Raw genomic sequence first — 23,670 nt, 5'->3', positions numbered from 1 at the left:
ATATTTTACCCTGAAACCCCTACTTCCTCCTATCAAATCTATCCCAATTTTCTGTAAAGACTCCATACAGGACCCTATCTTCAGCACACAACTCCCCATTGGTGTTTTATCTATAACTTAGAAGAGTGACCCTTGACTGTTTCCTGAAACCTTGCTTCTTCTGAAGGAGTCATTTTATTCTGATTTTGGAGATCTTGCTTATTATTTACTTACTGTTAATTTTCTCTGGGTCTTAGTCACCTCTTCTGATCTAGTAACTAACAAATTATCTCCCCCTTTTCTGAAACTGTTTTAAGAGTAGCTAGAACTTTTCCATTTCTTCTGAAATCTGAAGTCTTAACTTGAAATTTCATGTCCCTCTCCTCATTGAATCTAAGGAAAAGAACTGGGCAATAAGGGATTAGTCCTTGCAGATATCATTGTTTTGATCTTTTTGGCTAGATTCTGATCTTATAGTGGAAAAATAAAGCTACCCAGCATGTGTGGCCACAAATTCCAAACAGGTTGTCAATAATATAGAGGTAACATTTGGGTTCCTATAGGTCTGTCTCAATTCTTATTTCTCTGTTCACACTGAATGCATAAGAGGAAAAAAATAAGTGCTATTTACAGATCTTCTAAAACCCCATCACTAAATTTCATGGTAACTTACGTCTCCTCTTCAGCTTTCATTTGGAAGGCATCTTCTAACCAATCTAGTAATTTGTGTGTAAACTCACTCACGTCTTGCTGTGGAAAGAAAAAAATCTTGTTGATATTTAAGTCCACAAATAAAGATACTAAATATTGCAACCTAAAATTTACAGCCAGACATTCACTTCTCACAAAGGTATCATAAGAAATGTTTCACACCAAATGCAAGAAATATTTATAACTCAATCAGAGTATAAAATCAGTATTTGAGAAAAACAAACATTATGTTGCTAATCACTGTGATTCGGTTTCACTTTAGGGGAAAAAAAAAATATATATATATATAATATATATATATATATATATATATAATTATTTTATAGGCCTGACAATTAAGTTCATGAACTTGTTGCAATGATGTTGCTAGCCTTTTTCTGATATCAGAGGGATTAATCATTATGAATTTGTACCACCTGGACAAACAGTTAACCAAGTTTACTGTTTGGAAGTGCTGAAAAGGCTGCATGAAAAAGTTAGATGAAAACGACCTGAACTTTTTGCCAACAATTCATGGCTCTGGCATCACAATGCACCAGCTCACAGGGCACTGTCAATGAAGGAGTTTTTTAGCCAGTAAACAAATAACTGTATTGGAACACCCTCCCTACTCACCTGATCTGGCCCTCAATGACGTCTTTCTTTACCCAAAGATAAAGGAAATACTAAAAGGAAGCCATTTTGATGACATTCAGGACATCAAGGGTAATATGATGATAGCTCTGATGGCCATTCCAGAAAAAGAGTTCCAAAATTGCTTTGAAGGGTGGACTAGGCACTGGCATCAGTGCATAGCTTCCCAAGGGGAGTACTTTGAAGGTGACCATAGTAATATTCAGCAATGAGGTACATAGCACGTTTTCTAGGATGAATTCGCGGACTTAATTGTCAGACCTTCGTGCGTGTGTGCACGCGCAAAAATTGAAACTTACAGATGAATCATTACTCCCCCCAAAAGCTCTGTAATAAATCTTTATAATATGAAGTTCTTCATATTAAAGAATTATCACTGGCCTCTCTTTTAAAAGGAAGATGTGCTTTTCTTAATTTAACTTTTATACACAACTTTTTAAAGCCATATCCACTGCAAGGTGTATGCTACACTTAGACAGGCTGAGTCCAACCACTGACTCCCCATCTCATGAACTTCAAACGGATCCTCCATTCAGAACCAGCACATCCATCCCCTTCTGTCATCCCTTCCTTTGGTTCTGGCTCCCCTACCCTACCAGAAAAACGGAAGAGGCAATAGCAGTTGTATTTACCAACTATCATAATTATTTCAATAATGTGAGTTGGAACGTAGAAAATTTGTTCATCTAGAACCTAGGGGGGAAAAAATAACTCAGTCCTACTAAGACTACCCATCAAAGACAGATGAATTACTGTAAACGATTTGTCTTTATCAAAATAAGCCCTAAGTATAAAACAAACTTACTATCATTTATTTTTCCATCTACAAGTTGTGTAAAGGGCATCTCAGCCATCCTACTCATCTTTAAAATGTTGAAACTAAGGTCTGGGAAGCTTTAACTAAATGACTCCAAAGCCATTAGACAACTAAACTCAGCACAAAAATCCAGTTATAAACATTCATACTATCTGCAGTAGGTTCCAATAGTGGCCCGCCCAAATACATGTCCACCTGGAACCTTAGAGTGTAACTGTTTTTGGAATAAGGGTCTTTGCAGATGTAATAAGGTAAGGATACCCTGGATTAGGATCCAATGATGAGTAGTCTCACAAGAAACGGGAAAGGAGCAAATACACACACAAGGAAAAGGGACATGTGAAGTTGAACTGAAGACAGAGATTGGAGCTAAGCTGCCACAAGCCCAGGAACACCAGGAGCCAGCAGAGGACGGGGAGCAGGGGCAAGGCAGCTTCTCCCTCGGAGTCACTGGAGGGAGCACTGCCTGCACACAACTTGGTTTTGAACTCTGGCCTCTAGGACTACGAGGGAATCATTTTCTATTGTTTTGAAGTCACTTGCTTTGTATTGTTGCAGCTGTCCTAGCAAGCTGTAACACGGTAAGACAACTTTACAAACTTTTTTATAACTTTACTTATCTTGTAAGGTTATATCTAACGAGAAACAAAAAGGTTTCCTAGTTATCACAAAACTCTTCAGAAGAAATTAATCCCATCTTTTTAAGCAATCAATCTAAAATTTACAATTATAAAATAATTCTACCCGCTTTCATCAAGAGGAAAAAGATGAGGCCTTTATTATAACATTTTAATTTTAAATTGAAACAGTTATAAGTATGATTAAAATTGACAGTATTATATCCCAAAAGGTATCCCCCCAAAACCTGCATATTTCAAAATATATTTAGGAAGAACATATAAGTATAAATTCACTTTAAAAAAAAAATGATGCTTACTTCACTTATCACTTATAGATTTATTCCCCTATGTCACTAATGTGTACTTCAGATTCAAGTGTCTAGGAATAGAAGAGAATCAAACCTGTCTCTACCTCAGTTGATGTACAACTACTTCAAAAGTCCTTGCAGAGAAAAAAAAAATCAACAACGAGAACACCAGTTAGTCTGCGCTGCGAGCCCAGAGCAACGGCATTCACACATTTATAAGCATTCTGGCGTCCACAGCCGCCTTAACAGCTATTGTCTCCTGTCCACTCGCACAAAACTGACCAGTCTATGCAGGTACCACCTGTGAGGTACCCAGTGAAGCGTGTGCTGCTTCACTTTTAAATGTGAAAAGATACCTAAAGATTAGGATACATCTGTAGAAAGCTTCAGTACCAAAGAGGGTAGGTACTCAAGAGAATGTTAAAGAAAAAGCAACTCCAGAAGAAAAGATTAAGTCGAGGAACAGAAGTCTTTTTAAAATTTAATTGTATATTCAACTCTCTGTAGCCACCAGAGAATACAGTGCACATACTAAATAAGAAAATACTGCTATAAAAAAAATAACAACACACACTTAGAACCAGCAGGAGTGTCCTAAAATGGTGGTTTGGGATCATTTTTAGGAATATTATTTTTGACTTGTGTTAAAGGACTGTTGTAACAGATAAGACACTAAACAGTAACAGGAACTGGAATATTGCTAGAAATTTAAAAAAAAGCAAAAACACATGAAAACAACAAATAAAAGCAAATACTGAGATGAGCACCTTTTTGGTTCATGTATCTTTGCCATAAAAGGTAAATTTTTAAAAAGGTGTAGGGAAGGCAGTGGCGGAATCACACCTCTTCCCGAACTCTCCTCCAAACAACGCCCACATATCTCCATAATGGAGATACAGCCAATACCATGAAAACTACACTGCAAATGTAGTGGCTTTTCTGCATATTATTTTTCATCGCCACCTCTTCCAATACTGCTGCCTTTATTCTCTGCTGTGTTCTTGGTTCTTGCGTATCTTCTGTTTTAATTTCTCTGACTTCTCAAATTATATGTGAAAATGTTGGTTTGATTATAGACATTTTCTGTTTCATAGGAAAATTCCCAATATTCTTTTTAGAAATGAATAAAAAGTCATCAGATAGCACTACACCGAGATTGGAAAATAAAAGCAACAATAACAAAGTTAATGTAGTTCAGAAATCCTTTCTGAGTAATTGAAAAACTACTCCTTGCCAACTAAAACAGGCATATCAAAAGCATGTACACTGTATTGTCATTAGGTGACACACTTGCAAAGATTTTTAGTTACACATTACTTTTGTTTAATTTTACACATTGTTTCCACTTATCAATTTCAATCATAATATAAATTACACCTTTATTTATCTTAACACTTTCAAGATCATTATGACTTTCTTCTTAATTTAAAGTCAATCTTCCAAATGGCTCCAGCTGATTTTTAATAAAGATGAATAAAAACATCTTCAATTGCATGGATCTTTGAAAAAACTGCTTATTATATGATCAGATTAAATAAAATACAAATGGTTAGTAATCAGGAAAGCACAATAAAGCTACCTGCTGGGAGTCATTTGATTTGAAAGCATCCTTCAGAATTTCAACAGCTCTTGATGGATCAACGTATTTCCTTTTAGTACCAACAAGAAGTGCAAATAGATACCTCAGTTCACACATAAAAGGCAAATTCCGATGCTCCTAGTGGAGGAAAAAAAAAAACAACCTTTAAATGAAGATTAACAAAATCTTACTGGTAAATAGGTATTCATTTTAGAACTAACCAAAAATTTAATACAATTAGGAATGAGCAGCACTCCTGCGTTGTAATTAAAGGAGTGTTGGTGTCATGTAGAAGATTCAAAGACATCAAGCACAAAACCAGAAAAGGACCTAAGCTAAACTCACAATTTTAGCATAAATGCAACATATTCATAGCAAATCATGTCAATACCCAGCCAAGAGTATTCTCCTCATTCAAGTCTGTTTATTATAATCCTTTCATTCAGCAGGGCCCAGCTGCTGCTGACAGCAGTAACAATCACCCTTCAGTGAGTGGTAACTATGTGCCAGGCAATGTTTAAGTACTTTACCTCAATAAACCCACCCATTTAAGCAAAAATCCCTACTCCTCCGTGAAGCCTTCCCAGGCCTCTGCAAGTCAATGATTCCTTCAAACCCCACATCTACTAAAATGAATGTCTTTCACATAACCACGAATCACCAACTGCCAATATCGTGTGAGGATCCTAATTATTAGACTAAAATTAGTCTGATAATTAGACTAGATCCTTATATTAGACTAATGAATCAACATCCTCGTGTTCTTTTGAAATCTTACTTTTGTTTCAAATAAGACTGTAAACTTCTTAAAGATGAGCACTTCTGTATCCCACAACTTTCTGCTATACAAAGCAAGCATTCAATTCTTAACTGCTGATTAAACCAAACCCTCCAGAAAGAATAAAAACAATGCAATGTTACTAACCATGAACAATTTATTTTAAAACAGGAAGGAAACTTTTAAAAAGAATGTAATTCACATACCTTAGAAAAATTCTTTATGGTAACAAATGCAGTACATATACAGTTAGCTCTTGCAATAACAATTTTAACAGATAAAGTTTATAGACTATTTAAATATTAAAAAATATTTCCAAGTTTGCATGGCTGGCATTGTCAACATTATAAAATTGTAGGGGTGTGTGTGTGTGCATCGTTACTGTTCGGACTAATATAATTGATACAGAAATACTTGCTCCCAGAATGCATTAAAAAAAAATCCTAAGAAACAGGTGTAAGGGAATAAAGTTGATCCCAAATACTTACCATTTGATCCCAAAACTATGTATACCATTATAGTAATCAGGAAGTGCATTATCTGCCCTAAAAATGTTAAGTATGGAAAACTTGGATTTTATTTAAGTATAACAAATTTCATTATGGACGATAAAAGTTAAATGAGATAGAAAACTAATCCATGATGTTTCTGTGGTATTTCCTAGTCTACAATTTCCCTATATAAATACATTTTAAAAGTGTAACTACTAAGAATTTTAATCCACAAAATAATTTCCATAAATATTCTTAATTTGCCAAGATCAATTTCTTCATTTATCACTATATCCAAAGTCAGTGCAGTTTTTTTTGAGACACTCCTTGCCAACTAACAAAGATAAAATAAATGACTTGAAAATTAAGTGGCATTATGTTGAGAAGCATACTTGAAAAGTAAAATACTTTAATAGAATGAAACACTTTTCTCTCAGTCAATTCCTGTGGCTAGAAAATCTTTCTGAATTTCAAATGGCAAAATGTAAATGATGTTGAGTAGCTACTGCATTTGGCTAAATTATGAAAATCACACCACATATCCACATATAGAAACCACACAAACACTGTATTTCTTTTTACAAACAGATTTATGAAGGTATAACTGATGTTCAATATGCTTGTACATTATAAAGTGTACAATTTAATGATTAGCTTCAGACATGTATATATTCATGAAAGCATCACCACAATCAAGAGAACATACCTATCCGTCACCTCAAAAGTTTCTTCTTCACTCCTCATTCCTCTTCCTAATCATCCTCAGGCAACTATGGTCACTTTATATTTTCTAGAAATTTATATAAATCAAATCATACACTATGTACTTGTTTTAGTCTGGTTTCTTGCAATAGGCATAATTATTTTGAGCTTCATTTATGTAATTGTATGAATAATAACTCATTCTGTTTATTGCTCAGTGGTATTCTATTGTATGGATATACAACACTTACTTATCCATTAATCTGTTCCAGCTTTTGTGGATATTATTGTACATGTGTGGATATATGCTTTCATTTCTCGAGTAAAACCCTGGAGGGGTAGGTCTAGATTTTATAGATGTTTTAAAGAAACAACCAAACGGTTTTCCAAAGGCATTACACTATTTTATATTCTGGCAGTGTAATGAGAGTTCTAGGTCCACATTCTACAACACTTAGTAATATTTTTAACTTTAGTTCTTCTAGTGGGTACACAGTAGCACCTCTAGTTTTAATTTACATGTTTCTAATGACTTATAATGTTGAACATCTTTTCATGTGGTTATTTATAATCTGCATATCTTATTTGGTGAAGTGTATGTTCAACTATTTTTGCCAATACATTAATAGGTTACTTGCCTTATTATTGAGTTATACAAATTCTGTATATATTCTACATACAATTCCTTTATCTGCTACATGTTTTGCCAATGTTTTCTTCCAGTCTGTGGCTTGCTTTTTCATTTTGTATGAATTTGTTAATGATCACGAGTTTATAATTTTTATGAAGTACAATTTATCATTTTTTTATGATTTGTGCCCTTTTATTGACTTACTGAAGAAAATTTTTTAACCCAAGGCACTAAAATATTGTATGTTTTCTTCAATAATTTTTATAGGTTTAGTTCTTCCTTTTAGATCTATAATCCATTATAATTTTCTGATCATATACAGGTTTCCAATGCTATCCTAAAGTAGTGTTCCTGTGAGATCTTTCCTAAGCTAAAATGGCATAAAGTGAAGAGTATCCTCCGCTTTCCGAAAGTTCGATTTATGCCACCTGACCTTTGTTGCAAAAGACCTACATTAGCACTGTAACAACTTTTTTTATAAAAGCAAAAATGCTCTTTGGATGTCTAAAGCAGGGACACCTGTATAGTGTCTTGTAAGAACTGAGGATTATTTTTCTGTCTGTGACACCATTAGTTTAAAAGATTTTCCTTTGCCCATTGAATTGTTTTGGCAACACCGATTAAAATCAATTTACCCTGTATGTGTAGGTCTATTTCTTGACTCATTCTGTTCATCTGCTCTATATGATTACCGTATTTTCCATGTATAATGTGCTCCCATGTATAATGCACAACCACGTTTTTGGCCCAAACTTCCAGGGAAAAAAAAATCTTTCGTTTTAATTTTTTTATTCAAATTTTTATTTGTTTGCATTTAGGCACTTGTTTTTTGTATTATAAATGAATTTTAGCATTAATTTTTAACACATTATGGGACAATAAATTTTATGTAAAAAATAATTACAAAACACAAGCACAGACACAAGGTACAAGAAATTTTATGTACCAGTAACAAATTTACAATTTACACATCACAGAAGGTCAAGAATTCTTCATCGTTGCAAGTTCGACATAAATTCAACAAAACCGATTATCATATTCCAGGATATTATTTTGCATACAGATATCATTATTGATTTCTAGAGTTACACTTTTAAATAAAAGAATTAAAAACATTTATATAGATACAGAATTAGTACTACCCATGTATAATGCGCATCCTTATTTTTCTCTCACAAATTTGGGCAAAAAAAAAAGTGTACATTACACATGGCAAAATACGGTAACTTTTTGCCAATAATAGTGCCTTGATCACTGTAGCCTGACAATTACTCCTTTCTTTTAAAAATTGCTATGGCCATTCTACATATTTTGACTTTCCATATAAATTTTAGAATCGGTTTATCAATTTCTATGAAAAAGCTTCCTGGGATTATGAATGGGATTATACTGAATGAACAGATTAATTTACTGACAATTGATACTTGAACAATATTGAATCTCCTGATTTATGAACATAGTATATATCCATTTCTTTAATTTCTCAGTAATATTTTGTACTTTTCCATATATCTTTTGTGCACTGTATCCCTAACAGTCCATATTTTATGCTATTGTATAATAGTATTTTTAAAATTTAAATTCACAGTTGTGTATTGCAAGTATTTAGAAATATAATTGATTTTTGTATGTCTGCCTTATATCATGTAACCTTGATAACTGATTTCTTGCTTCTAAGCATGTTCTTTTTTTTTTGTTGTTAAAGCACTTGGGATTTTATACACAATCAAGTCATAAATATTAAAAAAAACAAAACTGTTTTATTTCTTCCTTTCCGATCTGCATGCTTATTCCTTTTATTTGCTTTATAGCACTGGTTAAGAACTCCGGTCTAATGTTTGACAGAAGTGGTAAGGGCTGATAATCCTGCTTGTTCTTGATTTTTGGGGAAAACACATTCAGTCTTTCACCATTAAGTTTATATTAGTTGCAGATTTTTCATAAAAAATGAGCATTATCCCAGAGTAAGAAAGTTCCTACTTTTTGAGAGATGTTTACCATAAATAGATGTTAGCTTTTGTCAAATCCTTTCTCTTCATCTTCTAAGATGATCACATGGATTTTCTTCTTTAGTTTCTTAATGTGATGACTTACACTGATTTTTGAACACTAAACCAATCTAGCAGTCCTGGATAGACTTAACTTGCTAATAATGTATTATCCTTTCTATATATATCACAGGATTCAATTTGCAAAATCTACTACAACTTTTGTTTCTATATTCATAAGGAATATTGATCTGTATTTTCTTTGAATATCTTTTTCTACTTTTGGTTTCAGGATAATGCTGGGCTTACAGAATACGTTGGGAAAAGTTTTACCTCTTCAATTTTCTGGAAAAACATTTAGAAAACCGCTATTATTTATTTCTCTAATGTTTGGTATAATTCACCAGTAAACTATTTTGCTATTAAATTTTTGGTGGTTGGGTTCTGAACTAAAAATCTAATTTTTAAAATATAGGGATATTTAGGTTATCTACTGTTTCATCAGTGAGCTTCAACAGCTTGTGGTTTTTAAGATATCTGTTTATACTATTCCACTATTCTTTTTTATTATCTATGGAATATGCAGTGCTATCCCCCCTTTCATTCTTTATATTGGTAATTTATTTCTTCCTTCTTTTTTATTGCTCAGCCTACTTAGAAGTTCATCAATTTTATGGATCGTCTTAAGTAACTTGATTCCATTAATTTTCTCTATTGTTTTTCTGATTTCTGTCATTGATTTATGCTCTTTATTATTCCCTTTCTTCTGCTTTCAAATTAATGTGCTTTTTACAACTAATTGTTGTTAATTTGAAACCGTCCTTATTTTCTAATAAGGTGTTCTGTTCAAATAGTTCCACTAACCTCTGCTTTAGCCGCATCCCTCCAATTTTGATATATCATGTTTTAATTTTTATTCAGTTCAGAATATAATAAACTCTTCCTTTTGACTCGTTCTTTGTCCCTTGGGTTATTTAGAGGTGTATTATTTAATTTCCAACTATCAGGGGGATTTTCTGGATTTTTTTTTGTCAATTTCTAACGTCATTCCAGTCAGAAAACATACTTTGCATGCTTTGAATCCTTTAAAATGTATTGAGACTTGTAAATCCAGTCTCTGTTACTTCACCACAGCTAAAGACAGAAATTCCAGAATGCCACTTTTATTTGTAAAATTCAAAATTCCTTCAGGTACTTGCCTAGTAATAAGGTATTGGTATTCATGTAATCACATTCCCTTCTCATATTCTTCTCACTTGTGAGTAGTAAAAAAGTAGGGGAATATTATTTATTTGGAAATATTTGCCTTAAAATAAAGACTTTAAATAAAATAACCTTACGATTAACAAAGCTTTAGCTGTTTATATGATTACTTCCAAATATTTTGAGCTTATGCATCTCTGTGTTCTCAACGTTTACCATGTTTTGCTCTCAGTGCGTAACTTTTTAAGTTAAAGAAGATATATGTGGAGGTCAGTAAGGGTGAGCTGTTTACAGTGAGAATCTATCTTTAAATTTCTGGTAACCTCACAGTTCTACTAGACATTAAAATTACACACAGTACAAATAAATATGAATGTATTAAATTAATTTCAACTTCTAGAAACAATAACCAAGTACCTAAAATACAAACTAATTTCGAAGACTCCATCTCTTTCTCTCACTCAGCATGTACAGAATATTTGTGGCAACCTTTAATTGCTGGTAAAAAATATCCTGCCTAACAGTGCATGCAAATGACATCTGTGAATTTGATCAAAGGATCCCCAAGGAGGATATTCTATATCTTAACACATTAGTTTTCAAACTCAGTGTAGGAGTAAACATGAGTTAGATATGAATTCATTATTAAATAATAAGTGACAAGTCACACTGACACCTTTTTAAAAACCTATCGTTTATCACCTCAACTGAATGTAGCACCAATCAGTGGCTGATTAACTACCTATAAATCCCACATGTCTGCTTCAAAGATGTCAAGTTATAGCATGTATTACTGTCAGCATGCCAAACTAAAGAATAACCTCATCTGTGGAACAATGTTTTATAAAACTGCACAGTATTCTTCTAAATAAGTGTCTTTTTCAGAATGGAAGTAGAGATTCTTTTTATTCCTTAAGCTGAAGGGACACCTGGACATGCTTACCATGCCACTACAAGAAACAGATTTAGAAACTCATAGACACAGACAATAGTTTAGTGGTTGCCAGAGGGTAAGGGGGGTGGGGGGTGGGGGGTGGGAGATGAGGGTAAAGGGGATCGAATATATAGTGATGGAAGGAGAACTGATTCTGGGTGATGAACACACAATGGGGTTTATAGATGATGTAATACAAAATTGTACACCTGAAATCTATGTAATTTTACTAACAATTGTCACCCCAATAAATTTAATAAAAAAAAAAAAAGAAACAGATTTCTCTAGAAAGGTGCTGGTGATTGGATTTATATATGTCTCTAGCATTCAGTTGAACATTCCCATGACCCCCAAACTAGCTCTGGTACATAAGCATGGATATCACAATTGTTTAAGTAAGATCAGAAAACTAACTTGGTCTTATTCAACACTTTGAAGAATATAAGAAATTAAAAGTCTGTATAGTACTAAAATCTAGGAATATAAAAGAAATATATGAATATGTAATTGGAAATAATAATCCTAAATAATGTTATGTAAATTATAAATATACTCCAACAGAGACATCAGAAGAGAGGACCATTGATATTAACAAACTGTGATAAAGGGAGGCAATAACCCAAAAAGTTTCATTTAAATCTTATAATGACTGAAGGCAGTTTTGATTAATTAATTTCTCTGGAGGTATGAGAGGCTGTCAGTTATCTTGGTTCCCTTTTGAAAATGGCTTGTTTATCACCCTGACACTTTATGACCTAAAGATTATAGTCTAAAAAGCTGGTTATAAATAGTTGTATTTCCACTAGTTTGCATTATAAACATTTCACGTTTGCAGAAAAACTAGTTTTCAAAATTATACACTAAAAGAAAACCATAGTTTCATAATTTATCATAACTACTAACAGTAGGTCACACAAACGCAATACTTTAATGAAACCTAAAACTAACTTCATCTTGACAAACAGTTCCCTTTAGGGCTATAATTTCTTTATGACAAGATCACTACCTACGCTCAAGCATATTATTTCTATATTATCACTATAATTATTTTTTTCCATTAAGTATGAATTTCTGCATGCAAATCAGTCCTATATTTTGAAAAGCTATAGTGAACAATATAATAACTAACAACAGTTGACACCTGGTACTTACTATGTACTAGGAACTTTTAAGCCCTTTACATGTTTTATCTCATTTAATTCTCACAGCAACTTGATAAAATAGTGCTATTGTCATTGATACTTTTCATATAAGGAAACTGAGCAGATAAAGTAAGGTGATATGTCTTGTGTTAGGTCTGCTCCCAGAACTTAGACAATGTGGCCCTGGTGTCTGTGCGGCCACATTAGATTGCCTAACAATATTAATTTATAAAATAGATCACACTGCAAAGATAGCCAGCGCAAAGCTAATCTTTTAAAGGGTTTGTCTATAAAAACAATGGAAAAAAAAAAAAAGCTTAATTTCAACACAATTTCTCAAGAGACAAAGATTTTGAACTGTAAATTGCAGCTTATAAAGTTTACTAAAATTGGACAGTCCAAAAAGAAAAAGAAAAAAGCACTTACCAAAGTTACACAAAAAAAACTGGCATAATACTTGACACACAGGTGAAGAAAAATTCATATTTGTAACACACCGACAAAGAACAGAAAGTTACTACAGAAAGTAGTAGTAATTGAATTAGTGGGTTGACTTCAAATTTGACACTGTTTCAGATTTGATGAGAGGCAAGTATCCCCCAAATAAACACAGATAAAAAAATGGAGAACCTCTGCTCAAAAATCTGAATTTTTAAATAATTTTATAATTTTACCTTTTGGTTTCGAGGTAAATCTTGAGGATTTGATGGAGGCTTGTAATTCAGAACTAATCTTCTAAATTCCAAAAGATTGAATAATGACTGAAAAAGAACAACAATTTAAGATAACCCAAAGGAAAATTCTATTAACAGAACTGTAAAAATATGACACGTGATTTATTCTTGACAACTATACTACTTATCACAGAATTGTTGCAACTGGCACAAGAAGGGCCTATTTTTCTCTTGAGGAAAGTCAAATTTCTTATATTTTGACACACTATTCTTGATCATCAACAATATTTATTGTATTACAATGCAGAAAATTATACATGGACAACTCAAAAAAAATACTATGTGTTATATTAAAAGCTTTCTCTCTTTATATTTCTCCTAATATACAGTTTCCTCAAAATAAAAGTATACAAATGCAGTCTAGAACTTTTCAAACATACTATGTTCACTATAAGTTATCTAGAGGTATCAATTCTACAGAAACATAGCACAAATAAATTTATGACTCAGATTCTTGGTGATGGAGACACAAAGCAATTATATATTATCTCTATGCTCAAGGAGACACGGAACTAGAAAGGAGTTTATAAAGTTTGTGTATAACAAACTTGTGTTTAACAATAGAAATGTGATTCAAAGATCCAATAATCCTGATCACATAGAGTATAATGGCAGCATATGAAAGATGCCCATGGAAAGACTTCCTAGAGCTGATTTTTAAACTACAACTTATAATCCATTAATGTCATCATGAAGAATATTTGTTTAAAAATTGAAATAAAATACAATGGAAAATAACAGACCATATTATACACAGTAAATTTACCACCGAGTACTATTTGTAAAATTTCATTGTAGATATTTTACATATGTGTACGTGTAAGGTGTTTTACAATGTAAAATGTATTCCTTTTTGTGAGTCAGTTTATAAAGTTTGAAAGTCACTGTACAGGAGGGGATAATGCATTAAATCTAAGTAAAGATGGGTTAGCCAACTTGACAGAAGATTAAGGAGGCACCACAAATCAATAAGAAACCTTTTTTTAGAATTTTTTTGAAAACTTGCAGGATCTTTTCAATCCCATACATCATTAGGGTGATAGAAGCTTCTTAAATCTTAATTCCAACATAAATGTGCTCCTTTTTGGTTCATTCATTCGATAATTACATAAAGGGCTCTTCTAATGTGTCAGACACTACTATATTCTGGTCCAGAATAACCTAAAAGATGTGCTCTCTGCACTCACGATGCTTGTATTTTAGTCAACCTGGAATTATATGATTTATGAGAGTACAGTGAAAATGAAAAGCTACTTAAAACAGAAAAGACTTTAAAATTACAGTAAAAAAACAAAACTTGAAGTGATCTTTAGACAAAGTTTTTTCCCCACCCACAATTTTCTAAGATCTGAAGCGTATGTTTTTCCATACTTCCAAAAGTCAGTATATCAATACTTCAGTTTAATGACCCATTTTTTCAAGGTTAGAAGTTACTTCTAGGTGTTTAGATTTCTCCAAAAGAAAAAATAATCCCAAGTGCCTTATACTTGCCTATGTTAAGAGTATGGTAAAGCCACGCTACCAGTTAAGCAGCACTAATCTAAGATAAAATTTAAAATTAGTAAAATTACTTCAAATGTTAGAGGATAAACAATTTTGTCCAGTTCATTCCCCATCCCAACAAAAACACCAAAACTTTGAAATGTAAAGTAAAAGCTAAGGTCAATAAACACCACTTGAGGTATAAATAGATGGACAACTCTTTTATATTTGAGCTAAGAGATACTAAGATACTATGAAAACAAAAAGCAGTTATCCCCAAATCTGTTAATATTAATTTAATTATTTCTAATGGGTCTTTCTTACAATATGTGTGAAGAAATAAAGAGGACCTATTCTAAATAACAAACGTTATTTGCAAGTGCTTGCTTTCTTCTTACGGTTCTCTATGAGAAGCTTCTCATCAATAAGCCTCATTTATTTGGCCATAACAGTGCAGCAATAACATCTACTTGTGCAAATACAGGCAGCGAAGCACATTTATGAACATTCAGATCACAGCCTTAAAACTATGCTTCCTATTTTAAAATGAACTCTAGATTATGAAATTTAGATTGGGCAATGAAATGCAAAAACCCTTACTAATAGCACAAGTACAATACAGCCAGATAGTCTATTAAACAGCTCTAAGAAAATCTAAGATAGAAAATAAAATTTTAGATACTGTTGGCGTGTAAGTAAATAATTAATGCATAATCAAGGCTAGGAACAAAGATATTATTACAATTTTATGCTAATCCAGGTATTCCTTAACGTTTTAATGACCTGAAAAACAACATAGCATATTACTTACTAACTAATATATACTGTAGTATAGGTTGGTGCAAAAGTAATTGCGGTTTTTGCAATTTTTTTTTTTTTTTTAACCTTTTAAACCTCAATTACTTTTGCACCAACCTAAATATATTAAAGAGTGATGTATAAATGCAGGAAACCAAAGGAAATCAAACTGTATGGTATTATACACCAAGCAAAAAGGGGAGTGGGGAGTTGAAAATTATACCACTGAAGTAGGAAAAAAGTTAAAAATTCATATTAATAGCCTAGAAAACACAATTAACAACCTTGTACAAAATGAACTAACCAGTTAGTTGCTTTAATAGCATATGAAAGTTTACAATGTCCTACATACAGACTGAGAAAGCTACTAAATGAAAAGGTGCTTTGAATACAAAAAGAAATGGCATACAGATCCAATGACTGAAAAAGTACTCATCAGAAACACCAAATAATAAGTTTACTATTCAACAGTATTAGGAAAATAAATACAAAATATTAATTTTCCTAATCAGTAATAAAAATTAAAAGCATGTTATTATATACATAGATTGTTTTAAAGAGATTGTTTAATTCAAGATTTTGTAATCTGATGGGTAACGTTACCAATATCTGAAATGGCAAAAAATTTGAAAATAGTCGTATCACATGAAAGAGTTTTAAAAAGAAAAAGAAAACTAGTCAAAATTTAAAAGAGGATAAATATCTATGCATACTAACAGGTCTCATTTTAGGATAAGGGGCTCAAGAAACATTCCACTAAGGGCTTTCCAAGTTAGAAAGAAAATGTGTTATTAATCTATACACGCCTCAAATAAATAAAATGCCTTCTTATATTAAAAATAGTATATAAATGGCTATAATTCTACGAAAAACGTTTTCTATTATACATATAAAAATCTGATCTGACTCACACAAAAAAATTAGTTCTGGCTTCATATCTTGGTTACATTCTTCCCTAAATTTGCAGGGGAATACATATAGAACTATTTTCTTTCCACTCTAACAATAATTCCTAACATCAGGGAGGGAGGAGAAATTAGTTTCAAGTAAGAAATGTATTTCAAGTAATTCGAAATAAGGCATAGGTCATGCTCTATTGTTAAAACTCCATAGTGAGAGAGAGGCACAGAAGATGGGGAGTGCTGCAATCTCCATACTAGTTCTTTAGACAGAAAGGCATATTTAAAACCTTGCCTGTAGTTATGTTTCAAGTACCCAACTCCAAAGAAACACAGCCCCAACCTACTTCCCATTGCTATCATGCCCACCATGTAAGGTCTACAGAAACGTCCTTACCTGAATAACAGCACTAAACCAGCAAGTGTTGCCAACATTCTTTAGTCCAACAGGAGCTCGGTCCTGCCTTTTTCTATCATAAGGGTTTCGAGAATCCCTCCAAACTTCCGTAGGTGTCCTCTTCAAACATGCTTTGTTTTCTGCTATGCTGGCCTCAAGAACTCTAAGCAATGGGGAGAAAATGATGAAGAGAAAAACAGTATTAATTTAGTGCTGTACTCTGGGGAAATAGCACACCATAAACTAAAGATTTTAATTACTTAAGCGCTGGATAATGTATCTGGGGACATAATATTTAAGGCTATATTTATTGAAGTAGAGGTTAGTTTTCTTTAAAAACATAGCAGTGGCAATGCCAACAGATCAAGAGAGACAACCTTTTTTTCTTAAGGAAAAAAAAATGTCACAAAGACAATGTTTATGATAGAAAGTATGATAAATTATGTTTCAATAAATTAGAGGTTTAATGCCAGGAATATGGCACCTAGATAAGTTCTGAGAAATCACTGTTTTAAAGTACATATTTACAATATAACGAAATGACTGGTTTTTTATAAAAATTATTTTGAATCATCAAGAAAACATTACAAACTAAATAAACTGCATTTTTATGCCTCTGATCATTAATTTGCTTTTCTATAGAAAAAATTAAGGCAAATTCTAGGGTTCCTTTTAGTTCTACAGATCTACGACTATGACAGCTAAATAAAGGAAGACAATACTTATGTGTTCATTTCTTCACCCAAAAGTTTGCCTAGCGAAAAACCTAATGAAATAACTATCAGAATAACAAAAGATTAACCTCTTCACAATAAACTTACCCACAGAATATCTTAAATATATCTAAACAAGGCAAGAATAATGCTACTTTACTTAATGATGTTTTCTTGCAACAACATGCTGGAAAATCCTTATTCCCACATGTGAACTAACCAAGCATATTACCTGCTCAAGACATGTGTTACTTACTATTCTAAACCAGCATAAATAATATTCAGGTGTCTTAACACTTTGTGTGTTAATCACAAAAACCTCAGCCAAAATTAGTTTTTCTAACTTTTTGGCTTCTTGAGAAAATCTCATTCATGCTATACCATCTTTATCCTAAAGATTTTGCCCTACCAGATTACTGTCAAAATAATATAGCTATGTTCCTTAATTATGAGGAAAAGGTAAATGACTCCTTTGTCTCTAACAGCTCTATTTATAACATGACAGTAGATACAATGCAGTAAGATTCCAAGTTACCATTACTTGAAATAACTCACGTGCATATAGGATATAAAGTTTTTCTTTGGGAATGAATCAACAAAACCGCATAGTAAAAAACAAAGCAGGTAACAACAACACATTTTAAAATGTAAAGATCAAAGTAAACTCACATATTTAAAAATAAACAGTTTACACCTCTGTCATTTTTAAGAGTGAGCCAACATCAGCAGCCCTCTTTGCCTAATATTGAACTCTCCAATGCAACCTCAGCCCCTAAAGGCTTTTTCTCAAACTATTTACCACGAAAAGGTACCAGAACTCCTCGGAAGGTATTAATTAGACTGGGGCAGAAGAAAATCAGAATTTACCCAGGATATCCCACTGTTACCAGAAACAAGTTTGCAAGAACATAAGGGGGAGAGATTAAAGTCAAAGAACCAATTTCCTCTGTTCCAGTAGGAACAGAGACTTCCTACTGTTCAAGTTGTACAGTTCATCATAAAGTAACATAATAATAATAATAAACTGAAACATACTGAATTTGTACAAGGCAACTAGTGTTTTTTTTGAAAATTTTGTTCCCTTTGTAATGTGTATGTATTCCAAATAAAGGAACCTTATTTCTATCTTGGTAATTAGAGATGAGTGAACTAAAACAGTGAGTTCTGGAGAAAGCAGCAGCAAGACCACAAACAGGAAAGAAGAATTAGCGCCATGGTCACATAAGAGACAGAAGAGGCAAACACGTACTGCTGGGCATGTACGATAACCGCTAAAAAGAGAATTCTAGAGCATCTTCTAAAGTATAAACTGGGCAAATGTCTAGGAAAATTACACTCAATCCTGAATCTCCTGGTGGCTGAACTTGTACCATTGTGTGTATTTTAATGACTAATCATAATAAAATACTAACAAGAAACGCACCCTTCTTAATAATGCCAACAGGCCAGATAACATTTATAATGATAGTTATGGAAAACTTGAGAATACTTAATTTCTACAAAATACACCCAATCTGCAAAAACTAAAATCTGTGTCACATGAGGTAATTAAAAAAATGAGACTCAGCCTCAAGACCAGATTGAGTAAAACTAGGTCTCATGCTCCCCTAAGTGTTAACATCCCAGCCCAAATCTACATCTAGACTCCCCGAGATAAGGATATTCGTCTTATGCAGGAGCTGCTTAAGATGACTAAAACTCAGGAAGCTTTTAGGTTTCTTTTTTAATGTTTCCACAGTCAATTCCCTCACTCTCCTCTTTTGCCCCTCTCCCACCAAAAAAATAAACTTCATATAAATAATGTAATATAAACATTACCTTAATGGAGTAAGATAGAGAAAGCTTTGTGGTTCCCTTGCCTGCTCTCTCGCCCAAAGGAGTTGGGAGAAGCTACCTTCTAGGACCAAGCAGCTTGCCTGCACTGTTTGTAGTATCCACAAAGGACGTTGGAAGGGAAAGAAAGTCAAAGATACAAACTGCAGACACCATCTCCCCAGCATTCCCATGTATCTTTTTTTACAGAGGTAAACTAGGTACAAACTATAATAACTGTTTGATTAGGGCTCAAGAGATACATGCTCATGGCTCTCTTCAAAATCCCCTAAAATATGAAAATAAAATAACATCCATTTCCTAAATCATATTTATATTTCATACACACACACACACAAATATACTGGGGGTGCCCCAAAAATGTATACAAGTGGACACTTTGGTTAACGTTGCCCAAGCAGTAGTTTGCCGTAATCAGAAGTGTCTGAATGCTGATGGCAACCACTTTGAGCACCTCTTATAATTGCAGAAGTCAAATGTGACTTGTATTCATCTTTTGTTATCGGTATATACTAAGTCCACGTATTACAATTTTAATAATTTTTCCTTTCTTAAAATGTGTATGCATTTTTTGGCACCGTGTGTGTGCACACACACACAAAATGAAATATTCATGTACCTCAATTCAGTCATATGGTAGATATCATCTGTCATTACAACAAAAGTATGGTTTTAAAAAAAATAAACTTATTATAATATTCTTTAACCATAACATATGGCTAAAGAATTATGGTACAAAGAGATGGTGGATGAAAGAATGCCATGCCTTTGTAATCTCCTTGATTTAGAGATTACACACATTCAGTTTTGATACACCAGGGACTAAGAACATGCTCCAGTAGGTTTCCTCCTATTACCTCCTCCTGGCTCTAAAGAACTTTATTAACATATCTATCACACTGCACCAAAAATATCTGTTAATCAATCCCTCTCTCCTCAGCATCTGAAGAGAAGAGACACAGATTTGTTTCATCCTTAGAGCATACATGATAAATAGTAGTGTTTAAAGTAAATGGATGATTAATTTATTAGATGCTGCTACCTCTGTTATTTTTTTTTTAAGGAAATACCAGTACTACTCTATTCCCAAACCCAGTTCCTTTCTACAGTTCAGTACTAGCATAATGAATAAGCTTTCTATACAGCTAAGTTCTACCTAACGGTTCCTTCCCTGGCCTCACCAAAGTAAAGCCAGTGGTACCATTTAATAGCTGGGCTTTGAGGTACAAAGTATGCAAGAGCTGCATTGCAGGTATTAAGGTTGCCAGCAGAGGGAGAGGAAAAAATAAACAACACTGCAAACCTCAAACAGCTCCGAAACAGATCATACCAAAATGTAGCATGCTGAGAGGCAACCTGAAAAGACACAAATCAAAAACTAAGCCCCGCTACACTTCACATGCTTTCTTTTCTTCCCAACACTGGTCATTCCTATGGCATTCAGTAATACAAAAAGATCACAAAATGTTTTGCTGTTTCTCTTCCTTTCACACATTACACTGAAAGTTAAAAGCACCTACTTATGGTAAATGTTCATCTTCCCATTAAAATTTTTACTGTGGGTTTTTCTTTTTTGCTTGTTTTGATTGTTATTTAAATTGCATTATAGCAATAATGTTGAAAACATCCCATTTAGATTATCTAAATCCATTTTGGGGAAGCAACGTACTGAAAAACAAACATTTAAGCTGAAGGAGGGAAGAAAAGAAAGAAGGAAGGGGGGAGGGTGGGGAAGGAGAGAAAGAAAGAAGAGAGGGAGGGAGGATCATATTGATTTTTTTTTTTTTTTAAATCTACTGGAATTTTGATTGTGCTCACCCAAAACCCATAAGCAAATTTAAGGAAAACTGACCACTTTTCACAATATTCAGTCTTCCAATTTGTGAAAAGAGAATATATTTTCAACTATTAAATATCCATTAATATATCTCAATGATATTTAATAATTTTCTTCATGAAGTTCTTGTACATTCCTTATCAAATTTATTCCTGGTCTTTAATAGTGTTATGTGTTATAAATGAAAATTTTTAAAAATTTCACCTTCTCACTCTTTCTTATATATAGAAATATAACTTTTGTATATTATCAACCAACATAGCTAAATACATTCGCTTATTCTTGGTAGGAGTACTTTATTGTGGGATAATGTACACAAATCTTAAGTAAACAGGTCAGTGACATTTTTTGCCTATGTATATACCCATATATAGATAGAGAACATTTGTATACCAGAAAATTCTCTCATGCCATTTTTCAGCCAGCAGTGTCTTCTCCATTTCTCAGATAATCACCATTCTGACGTCTAGCACCATAAATTAGTTTTGCCTGTCCTTAAACATCACGTAAATGGAATCACACAGCAGTTATCCTTCTACATCAAGATTCTCACTCAACATGTTGCTTTGAGGATTCCTCCACATTCTTGCAAGTACCAGGAAAATGCTTTCCATTATGTTGCTTAGTATTGCACTGAGTGAATATACCACCATTGTTTACTATTCTGCTCTTATGGCTATTTGGTTGTTCGCAGTTTTTAATTATCAATAAAGCTACTCTGCACTCCTTTCCCAAGTGTCTATACCTAGGAGTGGAAATACTAAGTCCTAGCATAGTATATGTTGAAATTCATTAGAAATTCCCAGTTTCCCAAAGTGGCTATACCATCACACATCCTACCAACAGTGTATGACAGCTCTAGTTGCTGCACATGCTCAACACTTGGTACAGGAGTACCTCGGTTTTCCAACGTCTCCGTTGATGAACAGTTCGGTTTACCAACGCTGTAAACCCGAAAGTAAATGCTTTGGTTTTTGAACACAACTCGGAAGTCGAACGTGTCGTGGGGCTTCCGCTGAGTGCAAGATCCTGAGGCCTAGCTGTCGGCTGTTTTTGAACGTTTCAGAACTTGAATGGTCTTCCGGAATGGATTACGTTAGAAAACCAAAGTACCACTGTTTTATTGTCTTTTTCACTTTAGCCACGGGGACGCATGGTGGTGCCTGGATCTAACGAGAGGGCTCTTCGAGCCTGCACCACCCAGATTGCCACCACTGCTGCAATCCATCAGCGTACTCAACATGGCAACACGTCCACAATCCTACAGAGCACAAAGAAAGGGACTTTGTTTCTGACACACAGGCTACGACTGCATGTCAGACATATGAGTCCTGCCAAAGTTGGATCTTTTTTCTCATGGTGAGGGAGGCCACACTGTCCAGGCTGTGGCTCCTGCCCACTCTTGGCAGACTCACCACATCAGACCTTTGACCACTTTCCCCTCCATTCCATCCAGCCTTTCTTAGGACTATTAATGGTTCCTCACAGCTACTGACACTTTTTCAAGTTACAGTACTGCTGTTCAAGTCTCATCACCCAACACTAGCCACACAGCCTTGTGGCCCTTGAAACTAATCTGTTTTATATTTGCAACTTTTATAAGCCCTTGTAATCTGACAATGGCACATTTTTTGGTCATAAAAACCACTCAAAAATGGAAGGATAGTCAAAGTATTCGATGGACCTTCTGTGCTTCCTACCACTTATGGGTAAAAGGTATCACTGAGCCTTAGAATTATCCTCACAAATCAACTTAATTAAAAAAGATTTGCAATTGGCTCCCTCAACTACTCCTGCTCCACACACCTTCCTAAGGCAATTCCCCCTCACAGCTGCTTCCTAGGTAATGGTGAGGATGAAAAGGGTGGGAGTTATGAGGAGCTATGTTAAAAATTCAGAATTCTGCCCTAACCATTCCTGAACATGCTTTTTCATTCCCCTAATGACAACTCTAGGCTGTTCTGGTTGATAAACGTGCCAGGTGGCTCCCAGACTTAATTCCATTTCAGACACCTGGATTTCCTTGTGGCACTGAATGGTCATAGAGTGTCTTAACGATAATAATTGGTTGACTATACTGCTCACCCAGTTCCTCTACAGTGGCCCATGTTGGCCAAAGTGGGAGGCAAAACTGGGCCCTTAAATTTTATTAAAGTGCCTTTGATTCTCTTACATCCACCCTTCTGGATGAAAGGTGGGGTGCAAGTAGGCAATTATGGCAAAAAGGTGAAATTATAACTAATGGAATGGGAGATACTGATTTTGCAGCAGTGGAGGCAGTACAAGTATCCCGTATCTGGAGGTATGGGAGATATGGGGACAGGAGAGAGATTAATAATCTTTGTCTTTCAGAAGTGCCCTTGGAGCCCTAATCACAAGGAAAAATGTCCTGGTGAGACCACTTCACACTGTTACACTCAGTATAGAATTCTGGCAGTTATTTTGCTTCCATTCATTGAAA

The 23,670-nt window shown here is 33.9% G+C and overlaps 1 protein-coding gene across 6 annotated transcripts in view; it reads right to left on the bottom strand.

The window, feature by feature from the left end:
* The window catches only part of USP25 (ubiquitin specific peptidase 25), a 117,196-nt gene that overhangs the window by 53,764 nt on the left and 39,762 nt on the right, over nucleotides 1-23,670 (bottom strand). For all 6 annotated transcript variants that reach the window (XM_019748906.2, XM_019748900.2, XM_019748902.2 and 3 more), the window contains 4 exons: nucleotides 16,827-16,989; nucleotides 13,191-13,277; nucleotides 4,648-4,785; nucleotides 653-729 (listed from right to left, as the gene is read on the bottom strand). In XM_019748906.2, the coding sequence (XP_019604465.2) occupies nucleotides 653-729; nucleotides 4,648-4,785; nucleotides 13,191-13,277; nucleotides 16,827-16,989 (465 nt within the window). The remainder of the gene's footprint in view (nucleotides 1-652; nucleotides 730-4,647; nucleotides 4,786-13,190; nucleotides 13,278-16,826; nucleotides 16,990-23,670) is intronic.

Source organism: Rhinolophus sinicus, linkage group LG01, assembly GCF_036562045.2.
Source record: "Rhinolophus sinicus isolate RSC01 linkage group LG01, ASM3656204v1, whole genome shotgun sequence".
Lineage (NCBI taxonomy): Eukaryota > Metazoa > Chordata > Mammalia > Chiroptera > Rhinolophidae > Rhinolophus > Rhinolophus sinicus.
The sequence above is the reverse complement of the archived record's forward strand: the minus strand, read 5'-3'. Positions and strand labels throughout refer to the sequence as shown.